The 17,458-nt window shown below is 35.6% G+C and overlaps 1 protein-coding gene across 1 annotated transcript; it reads right to left on the bottom strand.

Moving 5' to 3' along the window:
* Positions 1-5,286: 5,286 nt before the first annotated feature.
* LOC121023569 (olfactory receptor 2T11) lies at positions 5,287-6,246 on the bottom strand. The gene has a single exon (XM_040465522.1). The coding sequence runs from the start codon at positions 6,238-6,240 to the stop codon at positions 5,287-5,289; it is 954 nt and encodes a 317-aa protein (XP_040321456.1). The 5' UTR covers positions 6,241-6,246.
* Positions 6,247-17,458: the final 11,212 nt, after the last annotated feature.

Here is a 17,458-nt window from a genome sequence, read left to right as displayed (position 1 = left end):
TTTTTTTCAACGTTTATTTATTTTTGGGACAGAGAGAGACAGAGCATGAACGGGGGAGGGGCAGAGAGAGAGGGAGACACAGAATCGGAAACAGGCTCCAGGCTCTGAGCCATCAGCCCAGAGCCTGACGCGGGGCTCGAACTCACGGACCGCGAGATTGTGACCTGGCTGAAGTCGGACGCTTAACCGACTGCGCCACCCAGGCGCCCCACTTTGTAATTTTAAATAGTCATATTATGATTGAAAAATCTTAGGGACAGAATAATAAGATATTTTATTGTCATGCAATAGAGTGGTGTACATTCATTTAAAATTTAATGTTTAAAAGTACCTTAAATATATGTGTTAGAATAGAAAACATAAAAGTATAGAGAAGACAAGGAAAAATTTATGAAAAATAGCTACAAATGAATTTATTCAACAAATAATTTTCTTCCCCATTGTAGAGGTACTTTGGATAAGTATCTTCTTTTTAGGTATACAAAATAAAAGAAGGGAAATTGCCTTTGAAATGCACTTAAAGCAAAATAAAAAAACAAAACAAAAACAAAACGCTCACACACACAGAACCATCCACTTTTCTTGCATTGATATTTACAGAAGTGTACCTGGAGAAATAAGAAAGAAAGAATTTTTTTTTTTGTATCTTCCTAATTGCTTCTAGAGTGATATGGAGTAAAGGTGAGAATATTTTAATACCAGGGACTAATAGAGGGGACAACTGCAGACATAAATAGAATGTGTTAATAACACTTACACCTGAGGACTGTTATAGAGGACGATGGATATCATGATCCGCCAATTGTTCCTATGAGGAGTTCAAGCACCCAAAAATGGTAAACTGTTCATATCCCATTAGACTCACACTCAGGTTTCTGGCCCTAGAGCGTCACCCATTGATCCAGAATGTACATTGGGTGCTGGGGAGAATAATAATAATGGTGCTGCTAATAATAAAAACTAAAACAAGAACTATAATCAAAGAAAGAGCTCCACTTGTACTACACACATAATGTTCATGAAAATAAAGACACCGAGTCACAAAGAAGTTAAGTAATCTGCCTAAGTCTGTAAGTCATGGAGTTTGGGTTGAGACCCAGCTCATCTGTGCTCTTAAAAACAGAGTAATGCCTTTAATATTGATGATGATGTCAACTAAAAATCCGATCAATACTTAATGACAGAAAGAAACACAAAATCAACACCATTTTTCAAAAATACCCTTAACATATTTCATTTTAGCTCCTTTTTGGGGGGATTGTTTTATTTTCCTAATCATACATAGTGGTTTTCTTTAATTTATAAAAATTACATACTGAAATTCATGTTAATTAACATACAGAATAGTATTGGTTTCAGGAGTAGAACCCAGTGCTTCATCACTTACATACACATCCAGTTCTCATTTCAACAAGTACCCTCCTTAATGCCTATCATGCATTTAGTCCATACCCCCCACTCAACATCACCCAGTAACCCTCATTTTTTTTTCTCTGTACCTAAGTCTCCTATGGTTTGCTTCCATATCTATTTTTATCTTATTTTTCCTTCCCTACATAGTCTTTTAGGGAATACAGCAAGGGCACACAGTGTAGTTTTAAAATAATGTCATGTTGTTAATTATCCACAAGATGGCACATGGATGATGCCAAGTTGGTCCCCTAGTAATACCTACTGGAGGGCTAGAATCTAAAAATAATCCCCTGAGGACTTTAACAAATTTTATAGATTTCTTCTCCCTGTAAACATATATCATTAAGCCAAGGGTTAAAGGGGAGAAATATAAATGTCCCAGATTCAATCACAAATGATTATGATTTTGGTAGTTAAATTATAAGTTATTTAATGAATCAAGAGAGACTGCTGGTGAGAACACTGCCTTGAGAATTCATAGTAAAATGCTAAGTGACCATGTGATAAAAGCAGAACTTCCTTTACTTCAAGAAGCAACAGTTACAGACTCAGAAATCTCTGTTGTAAGGACCTTTTTCCCTTTATTGATCTTTAATAGGAAATTCTTCCTTAAGATGGGAAAATTTGATACAGAAAGGTTAGGTAACATGGCCAAGGATAGAAAATACAGAAACTAAAAAGCCAAGATTCAAACACCAGTGAGTTTACGTACAAGCCAATGATCTTAAGCCCACTCTCATTTGCACCTGAAATTGGCACATGGGTTTGAAGTAATTTAGAAATATTTAAACTTGAATCAGGAAAAAAAAAGCACAATCAGTTCAAAAGCTGAACAATAAGTTACTAGGGATATGAAAAGGTAGAAGTCTGAACATTTTAATAAAATGTATCAAAACAGAAGACTGTTCACTGAGTACATCAGGTAATCCAACTTGTCATCAGAAAAGGCATCAGAAAGACCAGTTTAAAGACTGGATGTATGGGGGGGGCGGTGTCATTAACTCATAAATTTAAACAATTAGTATGTTGAAGGGGCAGGATTACCTTATGATTCCAAATCAAGTCATGTTATACAATAAGTTTCACATGAGCAAGGATATTGGTTAAAAAACCTTTAATTGCACAAAAAGATTAATTCATGAAATGAACCACTCATTATAAACACTTATATGCTGCAAGTTCTAAGCATTAGAAAAACAAATGATTTCAACATATTTTATTCACATAAGAAATGCTAAGTCTGTAAAATACTAATAGCAATTTTTCCTTTTATTTTTATCATTGTTGCCATAATTAATTGTAGGTAATACATTGCATGATTACTATTTGCTAGACACCATGCAGAGTACACTTATTGGACTGACAAACATGCTAAATTCATAAGTCAATCCCAAAACTACCCTGTAATCCTAATATGTCTAACATGTTCATTTACCCAACTGATCTCCAAGATGCTTTTGTTCTTTTTTCAGAGTTTTAACAATAAGTCCTGCCCTTCACAAATAGAAGCTCTCATTGATTCTAATTGCACTGATAAAATAGAAACAATTAGAAGAGAACTTACTTGTATCACATATACACTGCCTTAGTTTCTGCTAGAGGAAATGAAGTGACTATACTAACTCAAAAAATAATCAACTTGTTCACTTATAAATTGGTTTCTATGCTCTCTATCTCTATCAAAGGTCAACCTTCTGGGGGCGCCTGGGTGGCGCAGTCGGTTAAGCGTCCGACTTCAGCCAGGTCACGATCTCGCGGTCCGTGAGTTCGAGCCCCGCGTCAGGCTCTGGGCTGATGGCTCAGAGCCTGGAGCCTGTTTCCGATTCTGTGTCTCCCTCTCTCTTTGCCCCTCCCCCGTTCATGCTGTCTCTCTCTGTCCCAAAAATAAATAAAGTTGAAAAAAAAAATTTAAAAAAAGGTCAACCTTCTGGAAGCAGTTCCTTCCATTTTTTTTTATACAGTATCAATTCGTTCTTTGTATATATTATTCCCTTTAACATATCTGCAATATATTACAACAAAACACATTGATATCATATCCCTTTCTAGCTACTGCTCCATTTTTCTGTTCTCACTAAAAAAAAAAAAAAAAAAAAAAAAAAAATGTGTTTATACTGGGCTCACTTATCCACTTTCTCTCCTTATATTTTACCCTGTATCCTCTCTGAGCACTCCACTGGGCTTGTTCTTATTAAGGTCACAAGAGATCTTTGCGTGGACAAATAGAGTGGCTACCTCAAAACTCTCATTGTGATCCAATAAGAAATAGTATCTGCTGCAGTTGATTAGAGTCTCCAGTTTCGACGTTTTCTCACTTGTACCTAGATATTCTTCTTACTCCATCAATCATTATCTTTTGTCTCACTTTCTAGCCAGCTGAACACAGTTGCCTAAGTCTCAAACCTTTACTCTTACCTAAGTTTTAACTGATCCTATGTCTTTAAATATTTTCTTCGACTCTTAAGAATAACAATTTAAACCCTCAGCCCTTACCACCAATCTGAATCCCGAATGGCTTCATATATCTAATAGACACTTAAAATTTTTCTCAACAACTGGGGCGCCTGGGTGGCTCAGATCATGATATTGTGGTTGTGAGTTCAAGCCCCTTGTAGGGCTCTGAAGCAGAGCCCTGTAGGGCTCCGTCAGCAGCTCAGAGCCTGGAGCCTGCTTCAGATTCTTGCCTCCCCCACCTCTCTATCCCTCCTCTGCTCATGCTTTGTGTCTCTCTGTCTCTCAACAATAAACATTAGATTTTTACAAAAATTTTCTCAACAACTAAATTATTGTTTTCTCCTACTCAATCCTGCCACTCTAAATGTTTTCAGAATCTTAGTAAATAGAAACCCTAGTTTCCTTCCACCTGAAGTCAATTGACTTATATTTCATTTCACTTTCTTTCCCAATGGTCATCTTTTCCATGAGCTAAATCCTTTTATGTAGCTACCCTACTCAATCCTTTTCACGCATTTGAAGATTCCTAAGTTGTCTTCCTGCATACAGTCTAGTTCCCTGTTCTATTTCCTACCCTATAGTCATAGTATAGAAGTGTACATAAAATAATGTACATAAAAACGTACATCTTATCAAGTTATATGTATATAGAAAATTCTTCAAGAGCTTTCTGTATCATGCCAAACAAACCTAAATTTCACCCAAGTCCTGTTTATGAATCACATATAATTGGGCAATGTAAAATTTCTTCCATAAATGTCACCATTCTTAGAATTCTATTAAAATAGCATGGAAAAAGTCACAGTAGTGCTCTTTGATATTATATATTACAGTCTCTTTTGAGTAGGTGTGTAATGCTTGGACATTCAATATTCAGTCAATATAGCTAAGCTTATCCACTATTTACTATGGTCTCATATTTGACAGGCAACTATTTTTAGTGTGAATCCTACGAAGATGATCTTAAAGGTTAAAATCTTGAGGCAAAGCCAATAATTAAAGACTTGATTAAAATTGTGTGATTTCTATATTTCATCACTTGTGAATTGGTATTATTTAACTTTATTGATACAAACATAATCACATAATTGTGGCATCAAAATCTGGTAGTTATGGAAGCTGTTTCTGGGTTAAGTGTGAAAGTAACCTGCAAATATTTTTTTTTCTTTTTTCAGACTGAGAGACAAAGAACCAGAATCAGATTAATTCTTTAACCTAATAATACCTCATTGTTGATAGCCAAAATGTATCTGCATACCTAATGAAAAATACCTGGTTCCCTCCCCCAGGAACAGGAAACCAGACATGATAAATTATCTTAATTAATTGTAAGTAGTAATCTTTGACATCTGACCAAATAGTCTTCTTTAAAACAGGACAACAGAGAATGTTCTCATCTATTCTCAGTTTATTGAATCCCTAAGCATCACTTGTGGATACTTTCTGAGCAGATAAACATCTTGACAATATCTTTTGAAATGCCCCCATGACATCCTTGTTTCTGAGGCTGTAGATAAGAGGATTGAGCATGGGTGTGACAATGGTATAGAAGGCTGAAACTACTTTGTCCTGCTCAGGAGTGTGAAAAGACTGGGGCAAAACATAAGTGTAGAAGGCAGCCCCATAGAAAATGCTGACCACAGTCAAGTGGGAAGAGCAAGTAGTAAAGGCCTTTTTCCGGCCTTCAGCAGAGTGCATTCTGTGGACAGTTAACAAAATAAAAGAGTAGGAGATTGAGATGAGAGAGATAGGGATGAGCAACATGAGTACACAGCAGATGTACATCAAGGTTTCATACAAGGATGTGTCAGCACAGGCTAGTCTGAGAACTGCAGGGATCTCACAGAAAAAATGGTTGATATTTCGGGAGTGACAATAGGGAACATTCATGGTGATGGGGGTGAGCAGAAAGCCATCCAGGGACCCCCCAAACCAGGCACCAGCAGCCAGCAGGATACACACCCTGCGGTTCATCAGGACTGGATACCTAAGAGGGTTACAGACAGCCACATAGCGGTCATAGGCCATGAGGCCCAAGAGGAAGAACTCTGAGCCAATCATGCTCAAGTAGAGGAAGATCTGGATGCCACAACCCACAAAGGAAATCGTCTTCTCTTTAGAAACCATGTCGACCAGAAGTTTTGGGACAGTGGTACAAATGAAAAAAGTATCCATGATGGACAGCTGGCTGAGCAGAAAGTACATAGGAGTATGGAGACGGGAGTCCACCTGAATCAAGAATATCATGACCAAATTTGCAGTTACAGCTACCACAAAAATAGCAAAAATAACAGCAAAGACAATCCCAGTAGTTTTATTGTTCACCAGAAGCCCCAGGAGGATAAAATCAGAAGATAAAGTTATATTCTTCATTTACATTGCCTATGTCAGCTCCAGCAGACCAGAAAGCCACAAAGACCAGGAAGTAAAAGGAGAGAAGATCCTTTCAGTATGGGCGAGACTTACAATAGAGATGACACTTCAGAGAGTACTGGTTTGGCTGAAATTTTCCAACACAAAGTGCTAGAGAAAAATGAAGAGACCAAGAGATATCATAAATCAGAAACTGTAGATCTACTCTTCATTGTTGATGAACAACACTTTTCGTATTGTGTTTATGTTCATGCTGCAATACATAGATTATGTGAGTGGCATAATAAAGTTGGTATTTGCTATACTTTGATTAGTTTAGCTATATCTTTCCTATTCACTCTATGCATTTCTGGCACCAGAATGTTGTCCAAACCATAGTAGGGCCAAGTCAACACTGGTTTGAGTAAAGGCCCATTGATTCACTCATTATATGAAAGGCCAAAATTAATGAATAACTTAGGAAGAGAAAAGTATAAAGAAAAAGCATTAAAAAAATGGATAAATAAAAGTGTGTCTCCTCTATTCTCAACATTTCACCTCTGACACTTTTGGTCAACAAATGTGTGAGGGTCTCCTCCCCATAATAAGCAATTCTTAACCTTCCAGACAAACAGCTGGGTGTCCTACAACTTAATACAATATTCACACTATCTACATGGAGATAGCTTAATCTCTCACTGGTTAAGAGCTTAGCCCCACAAGACTGTCACCCAAATCAGACGCCAACTGCAAGTAAAGTTTATCACTTGGGCCTCGGTTTCTAGGAGCCCATCCCTGAGCTCAACTAATTTTCTAGAACATTTTATAGAATTAAGAAAAAATATTTTGCTAACAACTAGGTAGAAGAGATACATCTGGTAGGTATGCAGGAAAAGGCCAGAAGATTCACTGCCTTGTCTATGTGTACCATCCTCTACAACTCCACATGTGCACCAACCCAGAAGCTCTTGGAAACCCATCCTTTTGTATTTTTATAAATGCTTGATTATTTAAGCATTATTGATCAAATCATTGACCATCGGTGATTAATGAAATCTCTAGACCTTCTCTTCTCCATGGAGATCTAGTGGTGGAGGTTTAAAAGTTACAAACCTTTAATTATGGTTATTTTCCTGGGAACAAGCCCAATTCTTAGGAGATTTCAATAAATCATCTAATTAATATAAACTCAGGTGTGGTAGAGGACATTTTATGAATAACAAAAGACATCTACATAGCTATTTCCATTTAGGAAATTCAGAGAGTTTTAAGAAGTCAATGCCAGGAATTTTAAAAAAAGACTAAATATATATTAGTTATGCATCACAATATCACAAAGGTTAGGTTATTTGTTGGCATTTCACAAATGAAATATTCTAGTCATTTCATTTCATCTAGGTTATTCTAGTAGATTCCTGCTATCTCCCTGCTTTCTCTATTGTCTGTGTTGAGTCCAACCTCAGCAGAGCAAAGTGATCTTAAAAAAACCTATATCAAAACAGGTCAACTCCTGCTCAAAGCTCTACCATAAAACTTTATATTTCACTTTAAGGCCCACCATATTGTAACAGTTTCACCCTTTGAAGCCATTGCCTGCTTTTTCCAGTGTATTTGCTCTGGTGCTGCAAATCCCATGTGACCCCCTTGTTGATCCTTTGTCCCCTCTCTGGGGTAGCCTCCAGTCCATAGCTTTTGTCTCTGCTGTCACCCTGGGCTGGATCTCTTCCCTATAGCTGTGACTGACACCCTCATGTCTTTCAGGGCTTTGCCTAAAGCCCACTTTGTTAGGACTAGATGGCTATTGTTTGCACATTCCTTCATACTACTTAACATATATATTCATTACATTTTGTGTTTGTCTCCTGTCACTGACAGAAAGTTCAATATGAGTAAGGCTGTTGCTTATTTTGTTTCCTGAGTGCTTTTAGAATATAAATGAATGACTGGCACCTTGTAAATGTTTGTTGAATATTTAAATAAATAATTGTTAAACATATACAGTTTACTAAAATGCAAATTGCTTTTTTTTCTTTTTGCCCTTTAAGTGATTCTTTTCTTTTTCTTAATGTTTATTTATTTTTTGAGACAGAGAGAGAGAGAGGGAGAGAGAGAGAAAGAGCTAAGGAGGGGCAGAGAGAGAGGGAGAGATAAATTCCAAGCAGGCTTCACACTGTCAGCACAGAGCCTAATGTGGGGCTCAAACTCAGGAACTAGGAGATCACAGCCTGAGCTGAAATCAAGAGTCAGACACTTAACCAACTGAGCCACCCACATGGGTGATTCATTTCTTGTAGAATTTCCTTAAAATCCACCTGAATATGATCTATAAAATGTGCTAAAGGAAAAATAAAAAGAAATTAAATGCCAGGCCCTTGTGTTTATCTTCAATCCAAAATAAAATTGCCATAAGAGAGGATCTACCTACATTCTCTAATAAGAAACAGTTCTAGGAAACCAAAATGTTTCACAAGTTTCTATGATAAAACAGCAATAGGAATTTTACATCTTAATCATTGAGGTTTCACATATATAAATTTGAGATAAACACTCTTAGTGACTTAAAATCAATATAGTATTTTGGACAAAGTCAGACATCAGCATAATTTTTCAGCAAGCAAAGAACTCACCATTTTCTATCCTTTTTGAATCTGCCTACGTTGTAACAGTACTTCATTTGATTTTGTACCAATTATTTTGTACAAGATAACTGTAACTGCAGATGTCATTATCCATCCATGGGTTGTATTGTGGATGTTGCTAATTTAATTTGAACTCACCTAGGTTACACAGGCAAAAGGTCAGAAAATCATGAGTGTATTTTTGTAGCAGTAATTTGCACCTGTCTTCTATTATCAGAAAAAAAAACTGTCTTAAAACAGGCTTCTATTAATTTTGTATTTTATTAAACTTAACAATATGATATATTTAACTTACTGTTAAATAAAACCAATTGTACTAGGCAGAATAATGTCCTCACCCCACTCATGGATCCCTATCCTAATTCCCAGACTATGAATATGTTGCTTTATTTGACAAAACATATTTTGCAGATGTGATTAAGGTGAGATTATTCTGGAACATCCTGTTGTACCCAATGCAAGCACAAGGGTCCTTATACGAGGGAAGGAGAAAAGAGGAAGGAAGAAATTAGAGGAGATGTGATATTATGAATACAGGTCCAAATGATTCAAACACTGGTATTGAAGATGAAGAGGACGATGATGAGAAGGAATGAGTGGTCTCTAGAATCTGAAAAATGCTAGAAAAATGGATTTCCTCTATGGCCTTCAGAAATGAGTGTATCCCTTAGCCTAATGTGACCAAATTTTGACTTGTGACCTCCAGAATTATAAGATTATAAATTTGTGTCATTTAAAGCCACTGAGTTAGTGGTAATTTGATACAGTAGCCACACCAATAAGTAGTTTTATCATCTTTTAAACATAAGTATAATTGAAGCATGTTCCTAATAACAAATTAGCCAGTACTCATGCAGTGTTTACTTTGTGCCAGGCATCTCTCCACATGCTTTAGTGTTTTGATGTAGCCACTTTTCACAACACGTCTATGGAGTCAGTTACTATAATTATCACTATTTTTCAGTTGGAGAAACTGAGGCACAGGAAGTACAACTGGTAGAGGAGCAGGACTTTGTTTTTCATACTCTCCACAGTTATACTCATCTGACCATAAATGCACAATATCCTCTTTATCATATGTTAAATTGACAATTGTCTAAGACAAGTCAAATTAATATGGGCTGTAAAACCAGAATCACATTCAAAAAGTTTTGAATTTCTGGTCAAAGTTGTCAGCAAACTTACAAAATAACAAATAAAATTATTACTTTCAGAAATATAAAGTGCTAACACCTGGGCAATCTCTAAGCATCACACGTTTGCCTGTAGTTGTCTGATTTCCTATGTTGAGGTACACACACATAAACAAAAGTCACCAGAGAATGTAAGCCAGGAAAGATCCTCCAAACACCAGACTCATACATTTCACTTATGAATATTCACTTCTGAGGGTAATTCTTAGCTCCAAGCAGACATAAAATAATGACCCATCCAATAGTCCTACTCCCAGTCTTTCACCAGTATAAGCACTACTACATATACAGCCCTATAAAGATGACACCATATTTCCTTTTGAGGATCCATATCTGAAAGAAATCTTCTATAATGTGTGTCAGAGGGAAGTGGCAGGGTTAACTCAGGAATAAATTACCAGTGAGGACAAGACTATTAAAATTGAATGAAAAATAAACAACAAAGACATTTCAAAAATTACATGGAGATGTGAACCTAATTTAACTCATCGTGGCCTAAATTCAAATGTTACTAAGGAAAGCTTGCCAATGGTTTACAAATCTAAAACCATGAGTTAAATTATCAAGTTTTTAAAATATAATTTTCCTCTTCTACTAAATAGATAGAAAGAAAGATAGATGATAGATAGATGATAGATGATAGATAGATAGATAGATAGATAGATAGATAGATATGCTCCTAAATTGAGAGGCATGATCATTCTTTAAAACAACATTTTAGGGGTGCCTGTCTGTCTCAGTTGGTGGAGCATGCCATCCCAGAGTCATGAGTTTGAGCTCCACATAGGGTATGGAGCCTACTTAAGAAAATTATAAAAACAAAATTAAAAAAAATAATAAAATATTTAAAAAGAGATGTAAAGTAAAATGCAAGCTCTGCAAAAAGACCTCAGTAATGTTTTGGTTATGTCTAACTTAATATATCACTTTCTTAAACCAAAACCTATCTATGGGTGGAGGTACTTTGAGAGCTTCCCCACAGTTGAATTAGGTCATTAGTTCAATAAAAACAGACATTTTCAATATGATTATTCTCTCCATGTATATGATCAGAGTTAGTTATTAAGCTCAATATCATTGGAAAATCAACACGTTCTCAACCTCTGTTTCCCACCAGGTGGTCCCTTCTGGAATTTGTTGGTGAATCCATAAAAACAACTCCCACCACTTCCCCCCTTGAATATATATGACACTGTGCACCTGGTGTTACCTTCCTCTAATTTGTGTGTTGTGTGAGGATATAAAATGTGAAATTTTTGGTCTGATGGTGGACATCTGGGAAGTGGATGCCCAAAGTTATATGGTTAGAACTTAAGCTTGACTCACTATGACTCTTCCTCACAGTATGAGCAGAAGGAAACTTCCTCAACAGGCTAGATGTTCACAGCACTGGCTATATTCTCTTCTGCTGCATGGGCTCCAGAGTGTGAGCTTGCAATCTCATTAAATTTTGAGCCTCTAGTTGAAGCTGGTCTGTATCAACATTGAGTATCAAGATGGGGTGCTCATAAATTTCTGCTGAGAGTGGGAGTAGGTATCATCTTTGTTTGAGAAAGCACCAGTCCAATATTAGGATCTTAAAAGTAATGTGTATAAACTATGCTTACAGGAAATTTTGTATAGAAATCAAGAGATAAATAGGCAACATTTAAAAGTTTTCATCTTGGTCTTGTTTGCAATAGTAAGAAAGAAGAAGAAATTTAAGCATCTGCAGTTGGACACACAAATAATTTGTTTTAATATTAGAATGTGTAATAGAATTTCAAGGAACCATTGGAATGTAAGGTGGATCTATAATCATTAGCATGGTATGACAGTTTTATTGTATTCTTAAGTGAAAAATGTGGCACATTTACAATTTCCTTATCATATATATGTATGTATATGAATCATATATGTGATAAGTAGATATATATATATGTATATGCACATATATAGCAATAGTTTATTGTGCATATATGTGTGTATATATTATGAACATATAGCACACATTTATAACATATATATACATATATGTAATTATGAAATAAATCCAAGTTTTCACTGATGGTGCACATTCAAGTGACATCAGTTTTTTCTGGAAAACATTTTTTGTCTTCTTACAAGTAGAGATTTTATGTATAAAAAGAGATCCTTTTAAGGATAATTTCAAAGGATGAGCTTCCTAGTCCAAACGTGGGCAATTAATACATATAATTTTCCACATTTCAATCTTTAAATATTTGGAGGATGACTGAGCTACCATAAACTTACACCAGAATCCTGCCCATATCTGCTTCCGAATCTGAAAACAAAATTCATCAGATTGTTCTCAACTCTTAAGTCCCATACTACAAGATGCCATCTGAAGCAAATCGTTATGGTCTTAAAATATGTACGTCAGGGGGTGCCTGGGGTGGCTCAGTCCGTTGAGAGTCCGACTTTGGCTCAGGTCATGATCTCGCGGTCCGTGAGTTCGAGGCCCGCATCGGGCTCTGTGCTGACAGCTCAGAGCCTGGAGCCTGTTTCAGATTCTGTGTCTCCCTCTCTCTCTGACCCTCCCCGTTCATGCTCTGTCTCTCTGTCTCAAAAATAAATAAACGTTAAAAAAAAAACATTAAAAAAATGTGTATGTTAGTTTTTGTAGGCTACATTCAGAGTGACTCACTAACATGCACATATCAAAAAACTCAGAAAATATAACGTTTAAATACATAGTGTATTAGAAAATTTAAAAAATTGGGGCGCCTGGGTGGCGCAGTCGGTTAAGCGTCCGACTTCAGCCAGGTCACTATCTTGCGGTCCGGGAGTTCGAGCCCCGCGTCAGGCTCTGGGCTGATGGCTCAGAGCCTGGAGCCTGTTTCCGATTCTGTGTCTCCCTCTATCTCTGCCCCTCCCCCGTTCATGCTCTGTCTCTTTCTGTCCCAAAAATGAATAAAACGTTGAAAAAAAGAAGAAAAAAAATTTTTTAAAGAAAATTTAAAAAATTAACAAAGAGAGGACAAATACATACAAAAGAATGTCCAGAAATAATCTAGACTTAGCATTGGTGTAAACAATTCAAATTTGCTAGTTTAAGTTTCCCAGGTTTTTATGATGACTTCAAACTCTAAGATGCCACTTTACCCATTACTCCTGATGTAGTTTAATCTGATCCTTACACAGAATCTGTACCTCAAATGGCCTGGGCAAAAGACCAGCATCCGCCACTTAATAGCTATGTGACCCCAGGGAAGTCACTCCTCAAGTTCCTCATTGGCCAGCTGAGCGTCAGAGCAGCCCTTGTCCTGAGAATTATTCTGGAGTCTGTGTAAGACTCTTGTAACAGTGCTGGAAACGTAATAATATTATCAAAGTATTGACTATAAATTGTAGGATCTTCTCTTACTGAAAGCAAATAACTCTCCATTTTGGTAACGGTGAAAAAATAAAACAGGCCTCAGAGTAAGAAAACAATATTAATTTCTGAATTTTAAGATTTCCAGTAGCTAGCCTTGTTTTAGTCACTTAAATCTCTTTACCCTAATTTTCCCTATATTTAAGGCAGATATGATAGTAAAAATTATTATAAATCATGTAAATTTTAGATGATAATTTTAAGATTGTAAGAACCTTTATTTTAAATAAATAATAGTATTGGACAAGTATCTATCTTAATATTCAAGCCATGTATTAAATGCACAGCATATGCTGTAATGTTGTTCTTAAAAATCTCAAAGACTTTTACAATCTTTCAAATTAGAAAAGACCATTGTGTTCAGGCAGCTCTGAGTTCAGTTAAATTTAATCAGCCTTTATCTCATGAAAGAAGATTCCCCCATACGTTATCTAGAGAGGCAAGGAAGCAGCTGTCTCTACTGCTGCTTCATCAGTCTTGAAAAACTAAGGTCTGAATTTAACTATATTTACACATGTTTCCTGATTTTATCTTTCTGTGTTTATTAGATACTTATTAAAATTAATACTCATTGCAGTTAAATGCTAGAAATTCAGGAGAAGATCACTTTTGCTATCAACTGAAATATGTAATCCTAAACCTCATTTTAACATCTAAGTTTCCATTAAATGGAAGCATCTTTAGTCTCCACAACTGAGCAAATGCCTACCTATGACACTTAACTCCTGTTTGCTCAAAAGGAAAATGGTATCTATGACAAATCTAGAAAAAGCCAATTATACTTTCTTTGCAGGAACTACAATTAAAATATTAAATACAAATAACGTCAGAATTGGTGAAGTTGGAAACAATTTAGGTATAATTCCTTTGCTTCCACCTTTACCCTTGACATGTAAACATATGTAAACTACTAAAACACATCTAATTCTTTGCACATCTTCAAGACTGTGATTCTCAGGAGAAAGGGAAAATTAAAAAAAAAATTAAAACCCAAGTATTCCCTAGTACTAGTCATTCTGAAATACAATAGTGTTCATTTATTCAAATATTTTTAGCACATTTTCTATATCATGGAAAATTTTGGGAGCTTGGGATATATCATGGGTCAAAATGAGATCCCTGCTCTTGCTTATGTGATGGATAAAGTCTAGTGTAATAAAACAAGCTTAAAAATCTAATCAAAGAAAATGAAATAAAGCAACATGGAATAATCAAGTGTTGATACTATAGGTATGGATTTATCACCTTTATATTCTTAACTAATTGTGCAAACCAAGGTGATATAGTAGAAGAGAAGCTTTAAATATTTTCTTAAAATTTAAGCCTTGTAATTTTAAAAGAGAAATCACTGACATATTTGATAAATATTTGGCAAAATCATGGTAAGTATGCAAGTTTAATATAATCTATATTCAACACAATACAAAATGAAAAGAAAAAGCAATGTGTGTATATACACACACATATATAATACTTCACTAACTGTTATGAAGAGGCCTTTTGTTTTAGTTAAATAATATCTCAATGCCATGAAATTATACATTGCAATTCTTCTGCCTTGTGAAAATAACTTCTTTACACAGTCCGTATCTGAAGTTTTAAACGTTTTGTTTTCATACTGTTATCAGACCTACTGGCAGGACTTTGTCCAAACTGAGAAGTCTAACTTGTAAGGATGTACCACAGAAGAGGCCTGCATTCATTTCTCCACACTAAATAACTTCTATTTTTTTTTCTCACTCCTTTATGTCTCAAATCTTCCTGGGTATTTAATAAGGCATTGAAAAGTTAAACTTTATACCACCCATTATTTCAATGTTTACATTATATAAATATGTATTTTATTTTTTGTGTAAATAAAATAAGTATGTGGAAGCAAGAGTTCAATTAATTTCATGTCCATATCCCTCACCTGTAGAAAGATATCAAGGAGGGCATGACTGCCCTTCAACATGCATCATCAGGTCCTTGGTAGACAGACTACCTGGTATCTAACAGAAAATGAACATGGGTTTTAACAACATATCACTCTCAGAGGAATTTTCCCCCAGTTTATCATTAGGATTAATGAGCTGGGAGCTGCTCATTGTGCAGCATGCTCCTCTTCTTTGGAAATTGCTTACCAACTAATGGCAAGGTTTGACACCAAAACACAAGGAAAACATCAGAAGACATGGTTCTAAGGCTCCCATCTGTCTCTTGCTGTGAAGAGGGAATAATTTGCTCTGAACATCAGTTTCTCTATCTCACATGGGGTTAATTACTTCTGTAAATACTTGGTAGGACTTACGGCAAATCAATTAAAACCATATAATACATTTAAATATGATATGGAATTTGGAGAATTTTCCCTTAATATTTAACACATAATCTAGAACAGTACTTGGTATGTGCAAGTATACAGTTGTTAAATTTAAAGTTAATTTTAAATTATAATTTATAATTATATTTCCCAAGTTAATATAATGCATTTTTAATAAATAGGAAAATATAGTTAACACAAATTATTTAATATACTAATTTGTTAACATTACTGGGGGGAAAATCTGTGAGCATATGTTTTAAGTGAGGGCAAAGTATACAGACCATATGTATAATTTTTAATTAAATTACATTTAAATTTCATACAATAGAAAAGTACAAAAATTAGAAGACACATGATTGATAAATCATCACAGAATAAAAACACAAATGTTTACTAATGTGGGGAATTAGCCTTAGGAAATGTTAGTACACCTTTTAAGAAATTAAATACAACATTGGGACACCTGAGTGGCTGAGTCAGTTAAGCATCTGACGTTGGCTCAGGTCATGATCTTGCAGTTTTTGAGTTCTAGCCCCGCGTCGGGCTCTGTGCTGACAGCTCAGAGCCTGGAGCCTGCTTCAGATTCTGTGTCTCCTCTCTCTGCCTCTCCCATGCTCATGCGCTGTCTCTCTCTGTCTCAATAATAAATAAATATTAGAAAAATTATAAAAAAGAAATTAAATCCAACATTATACTTATTGAAGTGGCAAAGCAGTGAAGACTAAAATTATCTAGTACTGCAAATGTGAAGACCCTTGTAGACATCAAGGAACATAAAGATTCATAGAATCATCACACTACAATAAGAACATAATAGTTTCCCAGTACAACTTCATAAAAATGGATATCTCTAATTTACCCAATAAATAATTCAAAATAATTTTTATAAAAGTGAGTTAAGGGAAGCACAGAAAGATCATTCAATAAAATCAAGAAAACAATACACAAAGTGAGCTTTTCAAAGATAGAAGTCATAGAAAAGAGCCAAAGAGAAATTGTGGCTCTGAAGAATACAGTAAATGCAATTAAAAATTCAAGTCTGGGATTGTGATGCCTTCTGCTTTGGTTTTCTTTTTGAACATCACTTTGGCTATTCAGGGTCTTTTCTGGTTCCATATAAATTTTAGGATTATTTGTTTTATCTCTGTGAAGAATGCTCATGTTGTTTTGATAGGGATTGCATTGAACATGTAGATTGCTTTGGGTAGTATCGACATTTTATTTTTTTTTTTTTTTCAATAAATTGGGGTTTTACTTCCCACTTCCATTCCCCATCATTGGAGGTGATGCAACTCCAGGCTGCACAATAGAGTTTCAAACCCTCCACATGTGTGCCTCATCGCCCCCATCCTAAATTCTGGACATTCATAAAATCCATTTCTACTTATTGATACCCTCCTTTGCAGTTGCCTCCATTTACCTCCTTCCATTTCTTCTAATGGACTAACTTTTTCTAAATTAAAATATAAATCTGGCCACCAGGTATTTAATGGGGCAGTTCCTAGGGTTTTGTTGTAGATTTCATGAGTCTCTAAGTTAGTAATTTCCCATGTCAAATTATAGGGGGTGTGGGGGTTTGGATTTACAGACAGAATTTGCAGAACAATCAAGAGGAGGGCAAGTACCATAGTTACGGCTCAGTCCATTGGCGGCGTAGGGTCAATTTTAAGGGATTGTCCTTAGTCCGATCAACAGTCCAGGTTGTCTTTGAAGGTCTGATGAGGTC

Source organism: Herpailurus yagouaroundi, unplaced genomic scaffold (genome assembly GCF_014898765.1).
Source record: "Herpailurus yagouaroundi ecotype Mexico unplaced genomic scaffold, PumYag 566, whole genome shotgun sequence".
NCBI classification, from domain to species: domain Eukaryota; kingdom Metazoa; phylum Chordata; class Mammalia; order Carnivora; family Felidae; genus Herpailurus; species Herpailurus yagouaroundi.
Note: the sequence above shows the minus strand (reverse complement) of the source record. Positions and strands in the feature narration are given on the sequence as shown.